The 25,025-nt window shown below is 43.6% G+C and overlaps 1 protein-coding gene and 1 long non-coding RNA gene across 5 annotated transcripts; one reads left to right on the top strand and one right to left on the bottom strand.

Annotated features, from left to right (window-relative positions):
* Window positions 1-2,699: 2,699 nt before the first annotated feature.
* On the top strand, window positions 2,700-24,743 carry LOC127776064 (ent-kaurene oxidase 2). 4 transcript variants are annotated; one of them, XM_052302383.1, is made up of 8 exons: window positions 2,784-2,958; window positions 22,054-22,214; window positions 22,309-22,470; window positions 22,626-22,766; window positions 22,850-23,104; window positions 23,220-23,378; window positions 23,478-23,672; window positions 24,249-24,743. In XM_052302383.1, the coding sequence occupies exons 1-8, from the start codon at window positions 2,799-2,801 to the stop codon at window positions 24,564-24,566; spliced, it is 1,551 nt and encodes a 516-aa protein (XP_052158343.1). In that variant the 5' UTR covers window positions 2,784-2,798; the 3' UTR covers window positions 24,567-24,743. The 4 variants fall into 4 exon arrangements, with proteins under 4 accessions (XP_052158342.1, XP_052158343.1, XP_052158344.1 ...); XM_052302384.1 differs by lacking the exon at window positions 2,784-2,958 and adding an exon at window positions 16,175-16,406; XM_052302386.1 differs by lacking the exon at window positions 2,784-2,958 and adding an exon at window positions 19,046-19,272.
* Window positions 13,931-16,798, bottom strand: LOC127776069 (uncharacterized). Its single transcript, XR_008018105.1, has 2 exons — window positions 16,520-16,798; window positions 13,931-14,257 (listed from the first exon to the last, which is right to left on the bottom strand). It is a non-coding gene; the product is annotated as an uncharacterized LOC127776069 (long non-coding RNA).
* Window positions 24,744-25,025: the final 282 nt, after the last annotated feature.

Here is a 25,025-nt window from a genome sequence, read left to right as displayed (position 1 = left end):
GGAAGGCGTTCAGCACCTTGCGCAATTCATCCTTGTCGTTGTCGACATTGCCAAGCATGTCCACTGGCTCCTGCGCGAGCTTGGTGATGGGTCACAGAACATATGCCATCTTCCGGAACCACTCCATCTTGTGGAGGCCTGCGAAGGTGATGCAGGTGTCTGGGTTGAGGTCAAACAACATCTTGATGAGCTTCCGTGCGTCCGTTGTCAACCACGTCGGGCAGCTGAAGTCACCCTGCCGCATCTTGTGATAGATGCACACCAGGTTCTCGTCTTGGAACAGTAGCGCGCCGGCGAGCAATAGAGGATGATGCTACAGGACTAGAGGTCGGCCTTGGTGCTATCGTAGCCACCTGGCGAGTACCTCGGGACAATGTACGTCGGCGTGCCATAAGCGGTGTGGAGGAGCCCGTCGGGGCACGCATGGTAGCTGACTGCGCTGAGCCCGAAGTCGGAGGTTCTCAGCCTAGTTAAGCAGCAGGTTCTCAAGCTCAAGGTCACAGTGATACACCACGCTGATGTGATTTGGTGTTTGTTCTTTTTAGAAACGTCGGAAGAAGCAAGATAAAGATAAGGGCAAAATGGTCATTTGATGTGGTTTCTCTCTCATCAATTAGGTGGATATTATATTTTAATGCGTCCAGCGTCCTGCAGCAAATTACCACACTTTTAGAGTGTCCTTAGGCAAATTCACGTTTTTGCGATGTCCCACAGCTAATTACACATTTTTTAGATATCCTACAGCAAATTTTGCCTAATACAATATACATCCATGGTTTTATATGTCTATTATATAGTTCTATGTAAACAATATATATTTCGCTATATTGGTATCACAAGCTTTTATGTGGTATATAATAACAATTATGCCTTACTAGCAGCACAAGTTTAATAATAAAGATAATGGTCACTTCTAATTTTATCTATATTATCTACTCCTTCCGTCCTAAAATAAGCGCAGCCATGAGTTTTCATGTCCGACTTTGACCGTCCGTCTTATTTTAAATTTTTTTGAAAAAACTAAAAAACATGAGTTACGCATAAAGTACTACTAATGTTTTATAATTTGATAACAATAAAAATACTAATCATAAAAAGAATTCAAATAAGACAGACGATCAAAATTGGACATAGAAACTCATGTCTGCACTTATTTTGGGAGGGAGTAGTCGTAGTGTAGTGCTCACAAAATAGGACACACACAACACATTTCATGTAGTACATCTGCCCAAATACCTCATTTATTTACTCCTAGTTTGTTGGTCCTTTTCTTTCATCTCTCTTGTATCTTGTAGAGTGTTCTTCTTATACGAGGGCAACTCGGCTCCTCCATATCATTATGAGAATCTACCTGACACTCTTTAAAAATAACTTTAAGGCCTTGTTACAGTTGCTCTCAGCAATAAGACGGAGAGACGATAGAATTCATCGTCTTCCCATATCTACCAATCTCAATCTCCTTCTAGTAACCTTTCGTTTAAAAGAAAATTGTGAAGATCATTGACCATATAAGAAGTAATTATTACAATAAAAACCTAACACTCGCGTGCGGGCCTCTAGCCTGTCTGCCCAAAAGTGTTTGCGATAATGACAATTTTTCTATGCAGGTGGTGCACCCGCACGCGTGCGGGTGCTTTTATGTCGTCCACGTGCAAAAACCAAAATCCGAAAAAAAAATCGCAAAATATCAAATTCCTCGAATCCACCGATCACTTGCCATGCGCCCGCCGCCCGCCCGCCTCCTGCCGCTGCCGCGCGCCTGCCGCCACCGCAGTGCTCCTCTTGCCACCGCCGCTGTATCCACACGGGGGATGGCTGTCGCCCCTTACCCGCGACCACGCGGTCGCTGGCCGAATGTCGCCTGCTGCTGTGCGCCCATCGCCTCCTACCGCGCGCCCACCGGCCGACTGCCACTCGCCACCACGCGACCACCAGCCATTGCTGCCCAGGAGTGGAATCGAGTGAGCGAGTGGAGAGAAAGTTCTCTCCCGGGAGAGAGAGAGGTGAGGAGATAAGGATGACTTAAAAAATTTGAAATGCTAAGAGGGAAAGATGAGGTAAGTCAGGTATTTAAGAGGCACGTCTAAAAAAATACATTTTTCCGTATGTCCGCTTAAGATATCCATTTGGAAAAATAGCCCTATTTTCGCATACGGCTACTTAAGATGTCTGTCTGAAAAATAGCCCTATTTTCGCATACGGCTCTTAAAGAGGACCATCTGCGAAAATTTATTTTTACATACGGACCTCTTAAGAAGCCATATGTAAAAATGTGGTCGATTTTTACGTACGCGGAAATTCATGGTCCGCTTATAATCTATTAAGGTGCTTATCCAGAAAAACCATTTGCATAAACTTTTATCTAGCACGAATGGTTAAACGTCACCATTCAAAAGGCAACGACGTCCTATACTTAACAGAGCAAGCATTCAGAAGAAACAAAACAAAATAGTACTGATCGATAATATTCCCTAAACTCTTTGAAGTAGATGCCATCTCAGAACGTGTCAAATTTGTTCTCAAAAGGAAAGAAAAAAGGACGTGTCAAACACCTCCTTTTTGTGGGGATAAAAAAAAAAGAAGATTAATGCCAGTTATTATTTTAAACGAATCTCGTTGATCATAGCAGCATGTCAGCATCTATATATGGCCTAGTCTCGCATCGATGAATTAAGTTGTAGTAGTGATGCCATCGTTGATCATAGCAGCATTGATTAAGTTGTCGCTTTTCCTCCCCCAACTCCACGATCAACTGAAGCGGGCGACGGCGACGAGCCGCGCGTGCGTGTGGGTGATCCATGGAGGCGTTCGTGTCGGGCGGCGCGGGCGGGGTCGGGGCGGCGGCGGTGGTCGGAGTGTTCGTCGCCGCGGCGGTGGTCGGAGGGTTCGTCGCCGCGGTCGCGCTCGTCGAGAGGGCCGGCGTGATCGCGCCAAGGAAACGCCCCAACGCGCCCCCAGGTCAGCCGCCCCCTCTCAATATCTCTCTCTCGCCTTAAAGCTTAAAGTACTATACTTTAGGGACATTTAATTTTTTCACCGCTTTTAAGATGTGGTAATTAATTATTTGTCACTCGCTGTCTATGACATATGGATCCTTATGTGTCTATGACATATGGGTCTAGTGACAAATCATTTATCACCCTCCGTGAGAGTGGTAAATAATTAATTATTCCTATACTTTATTCCTTAATGTTAGTTTTCATGCACACGGTGGTTGCTCATCTCCCAGTGACTTACTGTAGACTTCCGTTTACTTCTGGCTGGGAGCGTGATTTTTCAGTTGCAACAGTAGAAAGTGATTCTTCAATTGCAGTAGCTTTTTCCAAAGCTATCCTCATCGGACCACTTGGATATAGCAGTTAGTTGGTAATTATTGTTCTCTTGATTTTTTTTTCTAGCACATTAGTTCTTCTGACTAACGTAGTGTGGATTTGAAAATTAGGAAACTATCCTACAGTGAAACATTCTGAGTAAGTACATAATTAAATGATATCACATACTCCCTCCATTTCTAAATATTTGACACCGTTGATTTTTTAGCAAATGTTTGACCATTCGTCTTATTTAAAAACTTTTGTGAAATATGTAAAACTATATGTATATATACAAGTATATTTAACAAGGAATCTAATGATAGGAAAATAATTAATAATTACTTAAATTTTATGAATAAAACGAAGGGTTAAACATATTTAAAAAAGTCAACGGCGTCAAATATATAGAAATGGATGGAGTTACTACTATATAAAAAAACAACCCTAACTATGAATTTGTACACATATTATATTGTTATATGTGTCCAGGTTAGTTCGTAGGATTAGGTTTTTTAATGTGACGGAGGGGTAGAGACTAGCCTCTTGTAGTATGGAATAATTTTAACAAACTTTAGAAAACCTTCATCAATCCATAAAAAGTGTCCAAATTTATTCTTTCGTTTTATAAAGATATCATGCTAGGTTAGCATGCAATTATTGCCCCATGATGATGGAATAACATACATCTGTTTTCCGTTAACAGCCAATAAATTCACATAACTAGCTTTATTACTTTGCAAATAAAACTGAAATGAGAATCCCTAAATTTGTCGATTGTTACCTTCTTTTAGTATAAGTAGACAAAAGACTCCCGGTTCACTGGAGACACATGGTACATCATTTGTTCGTGGAACATGGACAATATGGAATTAACCGAGCCGAATCGGCCTGTCTAAGAATACGTCTATAAATTTATTAATAAATTATTTTTCATTTACAAATATACTGTTTCGCTTATTCCATCACTAAGCGAGACGATGGAGTCCTGAGTCGGCAGTTTTTTGTTTTGAAAAGTCTCGCAGATATGTGTGTGTTATATTTATATGCAATGTATTAATTATTCTGGTCTATAATCACCTAATTCTATTTGATATTCTGAGCTTATCGACCATCATCTTGTCAATATCTTACAACATCACCAAAGAAAGGGACAACACTAATTCATCACTAGGCTAGTAATTACTTGCATGAATATATGGTGTTATCATCTATGCAAACAAATTAAATAACGCATTTCAAGTTTTCAGTCTAGTGTACAAGTTAGTCTCCCATGATTCTATGATTTTATTTTATTGTCATGCAGCTGTTCCTGGTTTACCCATAATCGGAAATCTGCATCAATTGAAAGAAAAGAAGCCTCATCAGACCTTCACAAAATGGGCTGAAATTTATGGCCCAATCTACACTATAAGGATTGGGGCTTCTTCCGTAGTTGTGCTCAATTCAACTGAAGTAGCCAAGGAGGTAACTTAGAAGTTGTCTATCATTTCAATTGACTTGCTAACTCTAGAATGATAGTCTCACATTTGATTTGATCATAAATAACACAAACCAATACTGTACTATCTTTTGCAGGCGATGGTTGCAAAATTCTCATCCATATCTACCCGAAAGCTATCCAAAGCACTGACAGTGCTTACTCGTGATAAATCCATGGTTGCTACCAGCGACTATGGTGATTTCCACAAAATGGTGAAGCGTTATGTCATGTCAAGCACGCTGGGTACTTCTGCACAGGTATACTTCTCAACAATTTCATTTTTGATTTTTACTACTGATTATTCTCAATAACTCCAGTGTGCATTTTCAGTACTTATCATCTGCTACCAATTATACTTACAGAGTTTCAGTTATCTGTGGTCTGACAATGCAATGCTTCCATAAATTTCAGAAAAAATTTCGTGACACAAGAGATATGATGATCAATAACATGTTAAGCACTTTCCATAAACTGGTGAAAGATGACCCACATGTTCCTCTGATATTTAGAGATGTTTTCAAGGATGAGCTATTCCGGTTGTCCATGATCCAGGTTTGGATTGTCTCTCTGAACTTGAACTGTCAGATGGTCGATTTGTTATTTCCGGCACTGACAATGAATGTCGCAAACTTCAGAGCTTAGGAGAGGATGTGAGTTCAGTCTACGTGGATGAAATTGGGAGGGACATTTCGAAGGAAGAAATCTACAACGCCACTGTGACCGACATGATGATGTGCGCAATTGAGGTTGATTGGAGAGACTTCTTCTCCTACCTCAGCTGGGTTCCAAACAAGAGCTTCGAAACAAGAGTGTTTACCGCAGAAGCTAGACGAACCGCGGTGATGCGCGCCTTGATCAAGCAACAGAAGGAAAGGATTGTGCGTGGAGAGGTGACGAAATGCATACTTTGACAAATGACAACTTCTGTTTCTATGCCAAAAAAAAAAAGTTACTCCCTCTGTTTCTAAATATTTGACACCGTTGACTTTTTAATATATGTTTGACCGTTCATCTTATTCAAAAACTTTTGTGAAATTTGTAAAACTATATATCTACATAAAAAGAGTAAATTGTACTAGCAGTCCTTAAAACTTGTAACTAGGTTTCACTTAGATCCACGAACTTGTAAAACACGCATCGAGATCTTTAAACTTGATTTAATATATCATCGTGGTCCAAAGTCTCGTTTGACCGTGGTCTTACCTTACGTGGCATGCCACATGGACGATGACATGGCATAAATTTCTTTTTCCCTTTTTTCTCTCTTTCCTCCACCTTTAGATGTATCGGTGGCATGCAAAGGGAGAGAGGGAGGCAACGAGAAAGATGATGTTGACCATCGGAGGCAAAGCGCGTGGTCGATGGCGGAGCGGAGGCTGGGGGGACGATGACAACTCCGGGCGACGACAGTGATAACTAGTGGCATGGTTGCTCCCCAACGAGATCGTGCATTCTCCCGTGCAGAGCTCGTCGCCGCCAATCTCGTCATCCTCTGTCATACAGAGCTCGCCGCTGCCCATCACGTCGACCTACGCCGTGCAGAGCTCATCGCCTTCCACCGCACGGAGCTCTTTGCCCGACACTGACCGACTTGCCTGCCGAGGTCACGACTGGATCCAGCAAGATTGTGGCTAGATCTGGCGACCTCGCTGTCATCGTCGCCGCCGCGGTTCCCCGACCATCGTGAGGAGAGGGGAGAGGCGGTCCGATCCACGCACGCGCGCCCACACACACACACACAGAGGAGAGGTGAGGCCGCCGGGGATGGGAGAGGTGACGCTGCCGCTGGCGGTGGGCGGAGTGGGAGGGGAGGCATCGGCGCCTCGGTGGCGTCTGGCCATTTGTTGGCGTCAGTGGGGAAAAGAAGGTGGGCAAGGGATGAGAGTGGAAGAAGAAGGGAGGAAAAAATAAAAAATTCCATGTCATCGTCCACGTGCTACGCCACGTAAACAAGACCACTGTTAAACAAGACTTTGGATCGGGATGATACATTAAATCAAGTTTAGAGATCTCGATGCACGTTTTATAAGTTTGTGGATCTAAGTGAAATCTCGTTACAAGTTTAAAGGACCGCTAGTGCAATTTACTCACATAAAAATGTATTTAACAATGAATCAAATGATAGGAAAATAATTAATAATTCCTTAAATTTTTTGAATAAGACGGACAATTAATCAAACATGTTTAAAAAAGTCAACGACGTCAAATATTTAGAAACAAGTATTATGTCCACATATCATCTCTTTTTGGCTCCATGAAACTGAGATAAATATGCAGGCAAAGATATGCTATCTGGACTTCTTGCTGGCAGAGAACACACTGACAGATGAGCAACTGACGATGCTGGTGTGGGAGGAACTCATAGAGGCTGCAGATACTACCTTGGTCGCCACAGAATGGGCCATGTACGAGCTTGCCAAGAACCCTGACAAACAGGCAAGAAATATTTGTTACTCTGATCCAGCTCATTCTTGGCATTATCAACCCAAACGTTTTCTTTTGGGCGTTTTTCTGGTCATGCCAGGAACGGCTTTACCAAGAGATCCGGGAGGTGTGCGGCGACGAGGCGGTCACCGAGGAGCACCTGCCGCGGCTGCCGTACCTCAACGCCGTCTTCCAGGAGACGCTGCGCCGCCACTCCCCTGTCCCGCTCATACCCCCGAGGTTCGTCCACGAGGACACCAAGCTTGCAGGCTACGACGTCCCCGCCGGCACCGAGGTAAGCACAACCATACGACAATGGCAGGGTTTACACTTTCAGTTTGGGCCGAAGTTTCAGTTATTTCGGTGTCGCCAAAATTTCAGTGATTTCGATGTCACCGAAATTTCACGAACTTCGGTGTTTTTGGAACTTATTTTTGCACGAAATTATTTGAAATTTTAACTGAATTTGAATAAAATTTTAACCAAATTCACAAAACTTTGGAAAATTCTGAAAATGTTGGTTTTTTTTCAAGAGATTGGATTAAAATCCGACCTTTATATTCACACTGGACCGTAAGAAAACAAGAAAGCTAAGAAAAAAAATAGAAGACTAAGCTCTACTTATCTTGTATCCTTTGTTTCAAACCTGCCCGTTGAAATCCAATAACTTTTATCATATTGGACAAACTCGTCGTTCTTGACTTCTCGTAGAGTTTTCAGGTGGGCCTCATCTTTTTCGCTTATGCTTATACTTATCAACCAAAATTTAAATTTTTAACTTTAAATTTGAAACTGATTTTGAGAGTTTTTTTTTACAGAAGTTTATTTTTCAGCCTTTGCTTTTAGCTGAATTTGAAGCTAAGAACACGTATATAAAAGTTTTATTTATAAATTACTTTTTGTTTGCAAATATGCTGTTTGGCTTATTTCACGTATTCTTATTCCACGAATACGTGAAACAATGCGGCCATAATTGCTTTCTGGGGGAGTCCAAAATTTCAATCACCCTGACAATCTAACAAGTGATGGTCATTTGCTAGCAGATGGTGATCAACCTGTACGGGTGCAACATGAACAAGGAGTGGGAGTCGCCGGAGGAGTGGGTGCCAGAGAGGTTCACCGGCGGGAGGTTGGAGGTGGCAGACATGTACAAGACGATGGCGTTCGGCGCCGGGAGGAGGGCCTGCGCAGGGAACCTACAGGTGATGCACATCGCGTGCACCGCCATCGCGCGCTTCGTGCAGGAGTTCGGGTGGAGGCTGACGGAGGGCGACGAGGAGAAGGTGGACACCGTGCAGTTCACCGCCTACAAGCTCCACCCGCTTCATGTCCACCTCACGCCCAGAGGAAGGATATGAACCATTATATTCATTGGAAGCTGTTTTTCGATCGTTGAATAATGATATATACTTGTCTTTGGAGATGTATTTACTATTAGCAAAATCTCCATGCTTTGTTATGGATAGGAGAAAACATATATTATAATATATCTGTCGGAGGATGAACTCCTCTAGCAGGGAACCGTGAGGCCCCCCTTTGTGAGTTCGGCCAGGGGTAGCGGGTTAGATTCGAGGATTCCTGTGATGGGGGAGAGAAAGTGAGGGAGTCGGGCCCCTCAGAGAAGATGAGACAAAAGGGGATTATAAAGGTTCAGGCCGCTGAGAAGCGTAACACCTTGCTCCTGTGCTTGGTTGAAGCTGAGGGGATTACAAGCGCTTGAGACGAAGGATCTCAAGTGTGTGTTTGAAAAAGGGCTCATCCCCTCCCTTAGATGGCATGAACCTCCTTTTAAACCTCAAGGGGTTACCACATGGGCCCAGAGAACCTATCTAGGGGAGAAGGAGTACAATCTTTTTATTAAACGCATGTCTTGTTCCTTAACTTGGAAGCCACATGCACGCCGCCTCGGTTGTGGGGCCCATCAAATTATGTCGCCTGACACGGGGGACGCCCATGTCATTCGCTATTTAATGAGTGAAGACTTTTGGGTCCTTACTTGCGCGGGGATATGGAAACTCTGCTTTGACCGGGTCAGACGAATCGACTCCGGCTGGGATGAGAGGCTAAAAAAGCCTCCCATCATCACGATGTGACAGGGGATGCGCCGACTGACACATGGGCAGCGTGCAGGCGCACTACCCTAGTCCCATCGGTCACTCGACCAGTCACAGACCGGTCAGACGCGCTGCACGCCGCATTAAATACGGCGTGGTGCGCCCGTTCAATCCGCTTTCAATGCGGTTAGCTGGGCACTGGGTGCGCCCACCCAACTCGCACGCGTAGGCTGATGCGTCGAGGGGGTCGGGACGGCCCAACCCCCAAGTGAGGAGGGGGCAGCAGCCACTCCACCCCAGGCCCAACCCTCCTCGGGGGAGTGCCACATGGGTTTGGGGGCGGCCTACTCCCTCCAAACTCGGTACCCCAAGCTAGGAGGGGGCAACCGCCGCTCCAACTCGGGCCCGACCCCACTTGGGGGGCACCACGTGGGTTCGGGGGCGACCTCCTCCCTCTAAACATGATACCCCCAGGCCTATATCATGGACAGTAGCCCCCGGTGTTAGCCCTGACCAAAACCTTTCCCAGGTGGCCAGGGTTGACACCACTCTCCTAGTCTAATGAAATTTGGGCCTGGTCTTCTGTTCTGTCGTTCTGGGAGTTAGGCGGTGGGAGTTTAGCCACGTTCATACGTCACCTTAACTCCCCACTTCCTTCCCAGTTTCCGAGACGCTGTGGGCATGGGAGCGGAACCGATACGCGGGGTTTTTTTATGGCTCAAAACCCCCCTCCTCGCCATAATTCGCTCCTACTGTGACCTAGCTCCTCTGCTTTCTTTTTTCGCCGCCACCAATCTTCTCCTTTCTTTACTGGCACTAGAGCTCATGCGCCTTTTTCGCCCCAGCCTGAGGGTGACTCGCCAGCCCGTACCTTAGGCTGTGAACTTATTTCTTGTATCTATTCAGCAAACGTTGTTTGATTCTCTTGGGCCCGCGACCTCACGCTGCATACCTCAACAAAGCAAAAAGGGGTCTTATCAAACCAACCCACCCCATAAAATTGGAAAGAAAGATAAAGTAAGTGGACCTGACTCTTTGAATGAGGCCTCTATCCGCTATTCTGATATATAAATTCAATGTAGATGAAATTGTATAAGTGGATTTTTTTTGTATTTCTTTAGACTTAGACTACGCAAGGCAAGAATTTCTCGCTCGCTTGCCCCTGCCTTTTCTTAACCTCTGTTCGCGTTCTATTTCATATATCCAAACGATTATTTTCGCGTGAGTGTGAGGACCGAACTTTCCATACCCAGCAATCTTCACCCGCGATCAAGCCAAGGTGGGCGCCACAGCCAGCTGGTGGGGCCAAAGCCAGCTGCTACAAAAGAGCCAGTACAGGGGGCCCGGGCATCGACGGCGCCCAGAGCTCGACGAATTACTAGGATAGAGCTAGAAACCGTAGCCCCCACACTTTTAGCGAAGAACCGTTTGAATGGATGAAGCGAATACAAATTTCATGTTACCAAGGGGGCTAGCGAGCGCGACACGTGGGTACCACGAGACCGCGAGGAAGAGATGGGTGAGAGATAATTATAAGCCATAATTTTAATCATGCTGGACAAATGGTTTTCATGGATTTGTAAATTTTGCTGATAAGCATGAACAAGGAAGATATAAACTTAAAGGAAGTATTAAAAATGCTATGCTTAGAAAAAAACCCCTAGCCAACGCGGAGCTTTCCCAGAGGTGTCTGCTTTGGCCCGGGTACTGTAATACTTCCTTTGTTACCTTTGTTCATCCTTGTTTGAGAGTGTCACTTGGTTCATCTTGCTTGCACGTCGCAATCTTTCAAACCTTTGGCTCGAAGAGGGCTTCCCACCATAGGCTCCGAACCATTTAGGGAAGCCTGCGACCACTTAGGAAACGAGGTCAGGTTCCCACGAGCCTACGCCCCCATGCTACACATTCTGTTCGCTCTTTCCTTTCGGTGGCCTCCTTCAATCTTTCTTCCTTCTACACGTATGACTACTTTCGCACGAGTGTGAGAGCCGAAAAACTCTAGAGCCAGCAATCCCCGTCCACAACAGAGCCGAGCCAGGCACCATAGCCAGCCGACGGGACCCAATCAGCCGCTACAGAAGAGCCAACATGGCGGTCCGGGCTTTGATGGCGCCTAGGGCTCAACTTAATGCTAGGATAGGGCTAGAAAACTTAGCCCCCACACTTAGCGAAGAATCATCCATGTAGATGGGAGAGAGGTTAGGCTTTTCCCACCGAGGGAGCAAACAAATGCGCAACACACGAGCGTTGCAGGGCCATGAGAATAGAATGTGGGGAAATTTAATATAAGATTTCATGCTGTGTTATGCTGATGAATTGAAAATTTGAAAAATACTTGAAACTTGAATGGATGATTAATTCTTGAAAGATGGATGCTTTTGTGCATGGATTATGGTGGCGACAAGGCTTCCTCTTCGGCAACCAGCCTACAAAATCTGAGCACAGAACACTAGCAACTAAGAAAGGACCTTTCCGCTGGAGGAGAGGACTTGTCAATTACACAGTCATGCTAGGGCATGGTGTAAACCTGACTTCCCATCTTAACATTCTAATTCCCATAAACCCTAATCCCTTTTCTTCCTACAACCAACCCCATCGCCGGGGGCTAATGAAATTTTATCATACTTATTCAATGTATTGCAATATTTTTATGGAGTATTAACTCCATCCGGGTGATGCGGGCCCCGGTCACCCACCAGGTATCCTATGGGGGTGGGGACGGGTGATGTTTTTCGCCCGCCAATATAAATAGGCCCATTAGGAATGGAATTTAGAGAGGTGTCCTCTTGTCACACGATCGACCATGGGCCTGTTAGGTACGTATTTGTGTCCCTCTATTTGTCGACTTTGGGTCCCTCTATTTGTCGCCTAGTCCGATTTTTGTCCCTCAACCGTAAAACCGGGTACAACCCATCCCCCACTTATAAAAACCGGGCAAACAAGGTCCCTCGGCGGTTTTGAAGAAGGTTTGGCTGACGTGGCGCCTACGTGGCTTGTTTAACTAGGTCTCCATCCCACGTGGCATTGACGTGGCGCTTACGTGGCAATTATATCCTGGAAAAATAATAAAAAGCATGACCCCACATGTCAGCTGCACACAAAAATATTTTTAAAATTGTGAGGCCCACGTGGGCCCCACATGTTAGCCTCACTCCTCACTCCTTTCCCCTCTCTCTCTCCTTCCTGGGCAGCGGATGGCGCCGCCGAGGACGTCCGCGTTCAAGGTGTTCGAGATGGTGGACCCGCTGTCGGGCACGCGCATCGAGGCCCTGTACGCATGGAAGGAGCTGGAATCGCTGGGTGGGCGGATGCTGTTCGTCGCGCGAGGCTGCTCCAGATCGTATGACGCGGGCGACTATCCGGGCGATGAGTTCGGCGAGGGCGTCTACTTCCTGGATGACGGGAGGCTCTACCGCGAGTCGGCAGTGTTCACGGCTCGGCGACGGCGATATCCCTGCAGAGACACCGGCAAGTGGCTACCGGCGGCGGCGGCGGCGGTTCCGCGTGTGGACAGCTTCTTGCCGGAGCAAAGCCCGTCGGACTACTCGCCACCGGGGTGGCTTCTCCCCTGAGATTGCTCGTGTTAGTTTTGATCGTCCTGGTACAGGTATGATTCGCTGTCGATTTGATCCCTCGAGATGTGGTACAGGTATGATTCATGACGCTTTTTATTATTTTTCCGAAATATAATTAATTGTCACATAAGTGCCACGTGGGATGGAGACCTAGTCAAACAAGCCACATAGGCGCTACGTCAATCAAAACCGCCGAGGGACGTCGTTTGCCCGGTTTTCGTAAGTTGAGGGACGGGTCGTACCCGGTTTTACGGTCAAGGGACGAAAATCGGTCTGGGCGACAAATAGAGAGACTAAAAGTGAACTTATTCCATCTATTTCTTGGGCTTTGGCTTACACAAGTCTAAGAAATGTGACCAATACAATGTAATAAATCATTTTAGGCTAAAGGTTTTAACATCTACTCTTGGCAGTTTAAAAGCCAAGGATAAAAACAAAACGATAAAAAAGCAGTAAATTAATTTTACAGTTAAGTTAAAAAAAATTGGCTGCCACTGATAATAATATGCTGAAACAAGCATGCATGTCAATTTCTTAGCCTTTTCGATCAGCATGGCCCTAGACATGAAGATAAGGCTTTGCTTTCACCTTTCTCTAAAGGTGGATGATGCTTGAGATGAGGACACCCCATATGTATCTCGGCTGTCGGCTAGATTTAAGTGTTCTTTTTTTTTTTTTTGGTAGGCTGGATTAAAGTTGGGAGTACTGGATGATCAAATAGCGTTTGTCAGGCATCGTCGCCAAAACGCCAATCAACATAGCAGTCGGCACTTCGGTAATGGTGGAGGTAGGGCGCCTGCAGTACCTGCTTGGGAGGTGGCTCCCGTTGGATCAATTCGACTTTGCAGGTTAATCAAATTGTGTTTAAATTTGCAGGTTAATCAAATTGTGTTTAAATTTGCTTTCACTTTAATTTTAAGGGGCCATGTGGCATCTTAAATTTTAAGGAGCCCGTTAGCTTTCCTACTCCATTACAAAAGTATGACATATATTATGTTGAACTAATTAAACAGTCCAACATCAACAGTCCAATATAGACAAAATAAACGATTCTTCTATATATGTACCCCAAAAAATCTACTCTTGGTTAAGGTGAACATCAAACAGATGTCAACACCAGTGTATAATATCATCATCAAACGATAAGGTACCGTTAAGAGAATAATGATAGATATACAAATGGGTAATTGGGATTGTAAGTACTCCTACTCAATGATCATCTTTTTTTGTAACAGCAACAACAAGAATTAAGGGCCTAATATTGCAATGTGAAAGTACAACGGTCGCTTCCATGCAAGACAAGAGGAATCTCTCAAAACAAACCCGGATGGGATCAATGCTCCTGGTTCTTTTGTCATAGAGCGAGTCAAAAACTCGAGACAGTAGTGGCATGTCGCATGCAGCAAATACCTGACAAAGCAGATCAGACGAAATGAAGATTATCCTGAAATGCAGATTATCCGTATGTTTGCAACCGCTACACGTTAGGTCCAGCAATCTCTAGGTGGTGTTCTTTTGTAAAAAAGATAAAAATTAAAGATAAAGTTAGCACACGGAAAAAGAAAGCCATTAATAGATTAATTAAGTTTTAATTATTATATAAACATGAAAAAATAGATTGATTTAATATTTAAGGCAATTTTTTATAGAAAGGTTTTATACGAAACACACTATTTAGCAGTTTGAAAAACGTGCTAATAGAAATATCTCTATCTTATTCAGAAAAAAACACCACCTTAGGTTTTCTAAAAGAAAGCAATAGTATCTGCCACCACATTAATTTTGTTGTATAGATACTTTTTTATTAACTACTTCATTTGTTTTAATATTACAAAAATAGTCCTAGTATGATTCTATCTTATTTGATATTATGCAAAGACATCTAAAGGAATGAAATTATTCCTAAAAACTAACAATTAATTTTCTTTTAAGCAAATATTAGCACATGTATAATTTATTTTAATCTGTAACAAAGTAGCTAGTAAATATAAATATAAACATGCCGTGCATGGAACTAATACTCTTCCTATGGATGTGTATCTGCACTATCACCAGCTGGTTTTTCAGTATTATAATACATACATCCATGGTTTTATATGTCTATTATATAGTTCTATGTGAACAATATATTTTGCTATATCAGAATCACAAGCTTTTACGTGGTATACAATAACAATTATGCCTAACTAGCAGCACAAGTTTAATAATTAAGATAATGGTCACTTCTAATTTTATCTATATTATTTTCTAAGATTTACGGAGAAGTACAATATTTTCCGTGCAACATCACAAGCTTCTAATTTTGTAAGTTACGAAGCTAGTGAAAATATCATTTGCACTAATCTATATTAGTGCACGGAGAAGTACGTTCAAAGCTTGTGAAAATATCATTTTGTGCACTAGGATTTTCCAGCGGCATCATCTAGTAGTAGTGTAGTGCTCATTAATCAGGACACACACAACATATTTCATGTAGTATATCTGCCCAAATACCTAACTTATTTACTCTTAATTTATTGGTCCTTTTCTTTCGTCTCTTGTATCTTGTAGAGTGTGCGTCTTATATGAGGGTAGCTCATCTCTTCCATATTATTATGAAAATTTTCTTTCGTCTCTTGTATCTTGTAGAGTGTGCGTCTTATACAAGGGTAGCTCATCTCCTCCATATTATTATGAAAATCTACATGACACTCTTTAAAAATAACTTCAAGGCGACAAGGCCTTATTAGAATTGAGACAGAGACGATAGAATTCATTGCTCTCAAAGCAAGTTTTTTTTTTTTAACTTCCCATATGTACCAATCTCCTTCTAGTAACCTTTTTTGTTTTTAAAAAGAAAATTGTGAAGAGCATTGACCATATAAGAAGTAATTATACAATAAAAACTTAATATATACACCAATCTCCTTTATAGTAACTACTAGTAACCTTGTTTTTATTGTGATTTGTTTCATGGAACCGCATGAGTACTTTAATTATGACTTACATATTTTTATATGCACATTAAACTTTATTCTAGCACGAATGGTTAAACGTCACCATCCAAAAGGAAACAACGTCCTATATTAATAAAAACAGAGCAATCATTTATGTATATTCTTCTATTAGCATAAAGAAAGAAAACAAAATAGTACTAACAATATTCCCTAAGCTCTTGTAGTAGATGCCATTTCGGGACGTGTCAAATTGTTCTAAAAAAGAAAGAAAAAAGAACGTGTCAAAACACCTCCTTTTTGTCGGGATAACGAAAAAAAAAGATTAATGGCATTTTTTTAAAAAAAAAAAAACCGAATCTCGTTCTATATATGGCTTAGTCTCGCATCACAACCGCGCGACGCGAGTTGTCGCTTTTCCTCCCCAACTCCACGATCGAGTGAAGCGGACGAGGGCGACGGCGGCGAGCGCGCGCGCAGCGTGTGATCCATGGAGGCGTTCGTGCCGGGCGGCGCGGGGCCGGCGGCGGCGGCGGTGGCGGCGGTCGGAGGGTTCGTCGCCGCGGCCGCGCTAGCCGAGAGGGTCGGCGTGATCGCGCCAAGGAAACGCCCCAACGCGCCCCCAGGTCAGCCGCCCCCCCCCCCCCCCCCCCCCCCATCTCTCAATCTCTCTCTCACTCACTCACTGTCACTGTTTGATGGAATGCCGCCTTGGTGAGTGGTGGGGATTGGCACTTACCATCGGTGGAGAGGGGTGAGATTCGCATCGCACCGGGAATCAACAGGAAGTGGCCTCGCCGCCATCTCATCCATCGTGGTCGCGCCAGGCCCCGCCGACGAGGTCCGGGCCGCACGGCGCTCGCCGGACCACGGCTTGGTGCTGCCCACGGGCGCACCCCCCCAGCCGGCGCAGATGGAGCCGCTCGGCGCTCGTCGTCGCACGCGTGCTCCACCTCGCCGTCTCCGCCATCGCCGGCACCCACTCACACGGTCCCTCGCCGGGAGAGATCGGGGAGAAGAGAAGAATAGAAAGGGGGATTAGGGTCTACCTCAGCCGCCGGCGATTTCTCCGGCACGGGGGAGATCCTGGCCGTCCAACAGATCGGACGGTCGACCTCGCTCCCGCGTTGGCCCGCTGTGCTAATGGGCCCACCCGATTTCATGGGCCTTCCGCTTCCGCACCCACCTGGGCCGCGCCGCCGCAGCTCTTAGCCCGCGCGCACATGCGGCACGAACGCCTCTTGCCCCATTTCCACCGCCCTCTCCCGCTTCCGGCGATGTCCACGCCGAACAGCCTCACGACACGTGCTGCTTCGCTGCTTGTAATTGGCTTCTCGTCGCCGGTGGCCGCCGCCGTGTTGTTCTTCTAGCAGTCGATGAAGAGCAGCTCATCGGCGCAGTGGCCCTTCTCCCTCACGAATCGGCTCCATCCCTTGGTCAGCACGTAGCTCTGGCTGCTGTTGCTGGAAGAGTCACAGGTGGAGAAACCTTTGTATTCCGGTTCGTAACATCAATCGGGACTAAAGTTAGGATCTTTAGTTTGTACTCCCGGCGGGGTCGGGGCAGCAGCGGTGGCGGCAGTTGGAGGGTTTGTCGCTGCGGCCGCGCTCGCCGAGAGGGCCGGCGTGATCGCGCCAAGGAAACGCTCCAACGCGGCCCCGGGTCAGCCGCCCTCCCCCACCAATCTCTGCATCTCTCTCACTCACCCGCTGTCACTGTTTGATGGAATGCCGCCTCGGTGAGTGGCGCGCGATCGGCGAATTGGTGGAGAAAGGTGAGATTCGCATCGCACCGGTGAGTTTCTGAGGAATTGGAGATGTGTGTTGCTGCTTGAAATCAAAAACTCTGATCTCTTGATTCCCTTTGAAGATTTGAGAGCCAATCAAGTTTGCATTCGCCACAATTTTCGCACCGTTCTCCGTCACTGTCTCTTCTCACTCTCTGTCTCTTGATCTCTCCATTGATATCACTCGGAGACGGAGGCGGAGACGGAGACAGCGGTTGATGCCGCTGCTCGCGTAGGAACATGTTGAATTTTCTCCCCTCCTTTTGATCTCCCTTTGATGGAAACAGAAGCTTTTGTCCTGCCTTTAGGCAGAGACGATCAGAAGAATCTATCCTCTCCTTTGCTTTACATTGCCTTTTTTTCCTTTTCTTCATGTTATTCTTTTTTTTCTATTCAAGTAGAACGATATACCTCGTGGTGATCATGGTAGAGACCGAAAATGTAAAGCATTGCCATTATCTGCGAACAGAATGATGGGATGTTTAGTATTTTCTCAAACAAACATAGGCATTGCACTGACAGGATTGAATTCTAAATAAAGGAATAAATAAAAGATGGGCCAAATTGTTTCGAGAATCACTGGATCACACTTTGAATTGTTTGGATGAAATTTACCCGTATGTTTGCAACCGCTACATGTTAGGCCCAGTAACCTCTATTAAGGGAATTCGTTTCATTTTTTTTCCACAAAAAATGTTTCACCTAGTATATTCACAATGTTTCACTATGTATAAATCTAATGTTGTAATAAATTGAAACATTTTTTTGCAACAAATCACCCACATATTTAGAAACCCTCTATTAAGGGAATTCGTTTCATTTTTTGTTCCACCAAAAATATTTCAACTAGTGTATTTATAATGTTTCACTATGTATGGATCAAATGTTACAGTGAACTAAAACATTCTTTCGTTGCTGAAACATTGTTTTTATATAAAGTGAAACAACGTCTGGTTTAAACGATTGAAACATTTTCGATCTACTTATTGAAACAATTCTGATATACTTGGTGGAACATCGTGCAACATTTAAAAATAATTCAATAATAAGCTAATTTTTTTTTGTCAGAATATATCCATATATGGTCTTGTTTTAAAGATTTAATTGCAACGAATTTAATGGTGCAATCGAATCATGATTTAATTTGGATAAATAATTTAAGAGAAAAAATAGTTTAAAGTGGTTTTGCACGCATGCGTCATGCTGATGTCAGCGCCCGATTTTTCCCCTCCCTAATCGGGCGCCCGATGCGTAGCCTCCTCCATTCTTCTGTTAGATTAAAGAAAGAAAACAAAATAGTACTAACAATATTCCCTAAGCTCTTGTAGTTAGATGCTATTTTAGAACATGTTAAAACACGTCGTTTTCATCATCGGGATAACAAAAAAAATAAATAAATAAATTAATGGCCGTATTTTTTTTTTAAAAAAAACGAATCTCGTTCTTTATATGGCCTAGTCTCGTATGGATGGACGTGCAACCGCGCGACGCGAGTTGTCGCTTCTCCTCCCCAACTCCACGATCGAGTGAAGTGGGCGACGGCGGCGAGCGCGCACGCAGCGTGTGATCCATGGAGGCGTTCGTGCCGGGTGGCGCGGGGGCGGCGGCGCCGGCGGTGGCGGCGGTCGGAGGGTTCGTCGCCGCGGCCGCGCTCGCCGAGAGGGCCGGCGTGATCGTGCCACGGAAACGCACCAACGCGCCCCCAGGTCAGCCGCCCCCCATCTCTCTCACTAACTCGCTGTAATTGTTTGATGGAATGCCGCCTCGGTGAGTGGCGCGCGATTGGCGAATGACTCACTCACGATTGGTGGAGACAGGTGAGATTCGCATCGCACCGGTGAATTTTCCGACGAATTGGAGAGTTGTGTTTCTACTACTTGAAATCAAAACCTCTGATCTCTTGATTCCCTTGAAGATTTGAGAGCCAATCAAGTTTGTATTCGCCACAATTTTCGCACCATTCTCCGCCACTGTCTCTTCTCACTCTCTCTCTCTCTTGATCTCTCCATTGATATCACTCGGAGACGGAGACGGAGACAGCGGTTGATGCCGCTGCTCGCGTCGGAAAATCTTGAATTTTCTCCCCTCCTTTTGATCTCCCTTTGTTGGAAACGGAAGCTTTTGTCCTGCCTTTAGGCAGAGACGATCAGAAGAATCTATCCTCTCCTTTGCTTTACATTGCCTTTTTTTTTCCTTTTCTTCATGTTATTCTTTTTTTTTTTCTTCTATTCAAGTAGAACGATATACCTCGTGGTGATCATGGCAGAGACCGAAAATGTAAAGCATTTCCGTTATCTGCGAAGAGAATGAATGAATTTTCTGCACTAACAGGATTGAATTCTAAATAAAGGAATAAATAAAAGATAGGTCAAATTGTTTCAAGAATCGCTGGATCGCACTTTGAATTGTTTGGATGAAATTTACCAAAAAGCAAGTTGCTCTTCAGAGGGCATGCATTCATGCCCTTCAATAGGGCGTAGCAAGGAATTAGAGGTCCTGGTGCGAAAGGTATAATGGGACCTCAACATATGATTACATCTAGTTCTAATCGATTTAGCTTTAGATATTAAGCCCTGTTGTGCCTTCTACTTTTAGTTTTGGGTCTTAGGTTCTCTGACCGTCTGGGCTTTAGCATTTTAGTTATGCTGCTAATTAAGTACTCCCTCTGTACCTAAAAAATCAACATAGTACCAGATGTGTCACATCGTATTACTACAAATCTGGACATAGATCTATCATATTCGTAGTACTATAATGTATCATACCGGTACTATATTGATTTTTTATGTGACGGAAGGAGTATATACTTAGCACTTCATGTAATTAAGATTTGGGGCTGAACAATCGCACACCTCACTATGTTACTGTACGGCCTGTTCTCCAAACAGACAGCCCTTTCTCTCTCGCTATTACCAAAATTTCAGACGATTTTTTTATATTTGGAATTTCGAATATTTTTTCATGAATTTGATCCCCCCTCCTCCCGTAAATTCAAACAAATTTAAAATTTTTATGCCAGAGGCATTTCCTGCTTACTGGTACCTTCAAATTAACCGGTGCTGGATTACAGATAGAGGATGAGCCGAGGGGTTTGGCGGTAGCTTGCTTGTTTGCAGATAATAATTTTATTTAAACATATAAATTTGTATGAAGCATAAAGCGGAACGCCTTTCTTACCAGTGACTTACTGTAGCCTTCCGTTTATTTTTGGCTGGGAGCGTGATTTTTCAGTTGCAACGGTAGAAATTGATTCTTCAATTGCAGTAGCTTTTCCCAAAGCTATCCTCATCGGACCACTTGGATAGCAGTTTTTTTTTGGTAATTATTGTTCTCTTGATTTTTTTCTCTAGCACATTAGTTCTTCTGATTAACGTAGTGTGGATTTGAAAATTAGGAAACTATCATAGAGTGAAACATTCTAAGTGAAGAATTTAATGATATCACATAGAGACTAGCTTTTTGTATAGTATGTCATAACCTTAACAAACTTTAGAAAACTTTCATTAATCCATAAAAATCTTCCAAATTTGTTCCTCTGTTTTATAAAGATTTCGTGCTGTGTTAGCTTGCGCTTATTGCCCCATGATGATGGAAGGACATACATCTGTTTTCCATTAACAGCCAATAAATTCACATAACTCGCGTTATTACTTTGCAAACATAACTGAAATGACATTCCCTAAATTTGTCGATTGTTTTTCAATCTTCCTTTTGATATATCAAAATTTTAAAAAAGTAAATATAGTATAAGTAGACAAAAGACTCCCACTTTCACTGGAGACACATGGTACATCATGTGTTCGTGGAACAACATCGACAATATGTACTTAACCAAACCCAATCGGCATGTCTATGCGAATGGCAGAATGTGTATGGACAACACCAAGAGTCCAAGGCAGAAAAAAAAGGAGAGTAAATGGCATAATAAATAAAGAAAAACCTGATGACCCATAGAAACGAACAGGAGAATTTTGAAAATATTCAGATCAGCGCTATTCATTTTGATTTTTTATAAGTCAAACTTCTTTAGGTTCAATCAAATTGAAATAAAGAAACTATGAAAATATGTTCAATGTAGATAAACTAATTTAGTTCTATAAGTATTGCAATATTTTTTTTATAAACTTGATCAAACTTTCAAGAAGTTTGATTTAAAGAAAAAGTCAAAACAATTTATAATATGAAACAGATGGAGTATATATATTTTGTTGACCCACTTGTGAGTTGAGAGTGCAAAGTATTAATTATTGTGGTCTATAGTCACCTAATTCTATTCGACCATCATCTTGTCAATATCTGACAAAATCTGACAACATCACCGAAGAAAGGGACAACACTAATTCATCACTAGGCAAGTTACTTGCATGAATATATGGTGTTATCATCTATGCAAACAAATTATCAGAATAACTCATTTCAAGTTTTTAGTCTAGTGTGCAAGTTCTAAGTCTCCTATGATTCTATGATTCTATTTCATTGTCATGCAGCTGTTCCTGGTTTACCCATTATCGGAAATCTGCATCAACTGAAAGAAAAGAAGCCTCATCAGACCTTTGCAAAATGGGCTGAAATTTACGGGCCAATCTACACTATAAGAACCGGGGCTTCTTCTGTAGTTGTGCTCAATTCAACTGAAGTAGCCAAGGAGGTAACTTGGAAGTTGTCTATCATTTTTATTGACTTGCATAGCTCAAGAATGATAGTCTCAAGAAACCATAGATTTACTGTACTCTCTTTTGCAGGCGATGGTTGCAAAATTCTCATCCATATCTACCCGAAAGCTATCCAAAGCACTGACAGTGCTTACTCGTGATAAATCCATGGTTGCTACCAGCGACTATGGTGATTTCCACAAAATGGTGAAGCGTTATGTCATGTCAAGCATGTTGGGTACTTCTGCACAGGTATACTTCTCAACAATTTCATTTTTCATTTTTAGTACTGATTATTCTCAATAACTCCAGTGTGCATTTTCAGATTTTATTATCTGCTACCAGTTACACTTTCAGAGTTTCAGTTATCTGTGGTCTGACAACGCAAATGCTTCCATAAATTTCAGAAACAATTTCGTGACACAAGAGATATGATGATCCATAACATGTTAAGCACTTTTCATAAACTGGTGAAAGATGACCCACATGCTCCTCTGATATTCAGAGATGTTTTCAAGGATGAGCTATTCCGGTTGTCCATGATCCAGGTTTGGATTGTCTCTCTGAACTTGAACTGTCAGATGGTCGATTTGTTATTTCTGGCACTAACAATTAATGTCGCAAACTTCAGAGCTTAGGAGAGGATGTGAGTTCAGTCTATGTGGATGAATTTGGGAGGGACATTTCAAAGGAAGAAATCTACAATGCTACTGTGACCGACATGATGATGTGCGCAATTGAGGTCGACTGGAGAGATTTCTTCCCCTACCTCAGCTGGGTTCCAAACAAGAGCTTCGAAACAAGAGTGTTTACTACAGAAACTAGACGAACTGCGGTGATGCGCGCCTTGATCAAGCAGCAGAAGGAAAGGATTGTGCGTGGAGAGGTGAGGAAAGGCATACTTTGACAAATGACATCTTTCATATTTGCTTCTATGCCAAAAAAAAAAAAAACTTGCAGAGATCATCTTTTAACTCCATGAAACTGAGATATATGTGCAGGCAAAGACATGCTATCTGGACTTCTTGCTGGCAGAGAACACACTGACAGATGAGCAACTGACGATGCTAGTGTGGGAGGCACTCATAGAGGCTGCAGATACTACCTTGGTCACCACAGAATGGGCCATGTATGAGCTTGCCAAGAACCCTGACAAACAGGCAAGAAATATTGTTACTCTGTTCCAGCTCATTGTTGGCATTCTTGGCATTATCAACCAAAGCTTTTTATTTTTGGCCTTCTTCTTGTTGTCATGCCAGGAACGGCTTTACCAAGAGATCCGGGAGGTGTGCGGCGACGAGACGGTCACCGAGGAGCACCTCCCACGGCTGCCGTACCTCAACGCCGTCTTCCACGAGACGCTGCGCCGCCACTCCCCTGTCCCGCTCATACCTCCGAGGTTCGTCCACGAGGACACCAAGCTCGCTGGCTACGACGTCCCCGCCGGCACCGAGGTAAGCACAACCACTCGGGCCGAAACTTTCGTGTTTTCGGTACTTGTTTTGCACGAAATTATTTGAGTTTTTAACCGAATTTGTATAAAATTTTGACCAAATTCACAAAACTTTGGAAAATTCTGAAAATTTTGGGCGTTATTTTTAAGATAATTGATAGAAATCTGACCTCTATATCCACAGTGGACCATAAGAAAACAAGTAAGCTTTGAATAAAAATAACACAAGATTAAGCTACACTTTTCTTCTATATCCTTGTTTCAAACCTGCCTTGGCACATCCCGTTGAAATCCAATACTCCCTCTGTCCTAAAATATAGAAGCCTAGAACCGGATATGACATTTCCTCTATCCTGATACAGTGCTAGAAAATGTTCTATCATGTGCTAGGTTCTTATATTTTTGGACGGAGTATTTTTTATCATATTAGGCAAACTTATCGTTCTTGACTTCTCGTAGAGTTTTCGGGTGGGATATAATTGCTTGCCTGGGGAGTCCAAAATTTTAATCACTGGTCAACTCGCCGATCAGTGATCAAAATCCCCTAACAATCTAACAAGTGATGGTCATGTGGCAGATGGTGATCAACCTGTACGGGTGCAACATGAACAGGAAGGAGTGGGAGTCGCCGGAGGAGTGGGTGCCGGAGAGGTTCGCCGGCGGGAGGCTCGAGGTGGCGGACATGTACAAGACGATGGCGTTCGGCGCCGGGAGGAGGGCCTGCGCGGGGAGCCTGCAGGCAATGCACATCGCGTGCGCCGCCGTCGCGCGCTTCGTGCAGGAGTTCGGGTGGAGGCTGAGGGAGGGTGACGAGGAGAAGGTGGACACCGTGCAGCTCACCGCCTACAAGCTCCACCCGCTTCATGTCCACCTCACGCCCAGAGGAAGGGTGTGACCATTAATTCGTTGGAGCTATTGCTCGTTTAATAATGATATATACTTGTCTTTGAGATGTATTTACTATTAGCAAAATCTCCATGCTTTGTTATGGATAGGAGAAAACATATTATAATATATCATGGACTATATTTCTTTTATCAAATATGGCTGTATATAACTTGTTACTTGTTTACTTATTCTTTGTTATGGACAGGAGAAAACATATATTATAATATATCGTAGACTATTAATTTTTTATCAAATATGGTAGTATAACTTGTTACTTGTTTACTTATTCAAATATATGGTATTTATTTATGTGAACTATTCAATAGTAGCAGAAAATATCAGGGTGCCACTGTAGCCTTTTAAAAGAGTGCAGGCAAAGAACCTTACAATGTTAGCAGTGAATCTTTCTTGAGGTAAACCTCAAAAGAGCACCCAATACGACAAATCAACAGTTTCAAGGCTGAGA

This window comes from Oryza glaberrima, chromosome 6 (assembly GCF_000147395.1).
Source record: "Oryza glaberrima chromosome 6, OglaRS2, whole genome shotgun sequence".
NCBI classification, from domain to species: Eukaryota; Viridiplantae; Streptophyta; class Magnoliopsida; order Poales; family Poaceae; genus Oryza; species Oryza glaberrima.
This window is presented reverse-complemented; position numbering and strand designations above follow the sequence as displayed.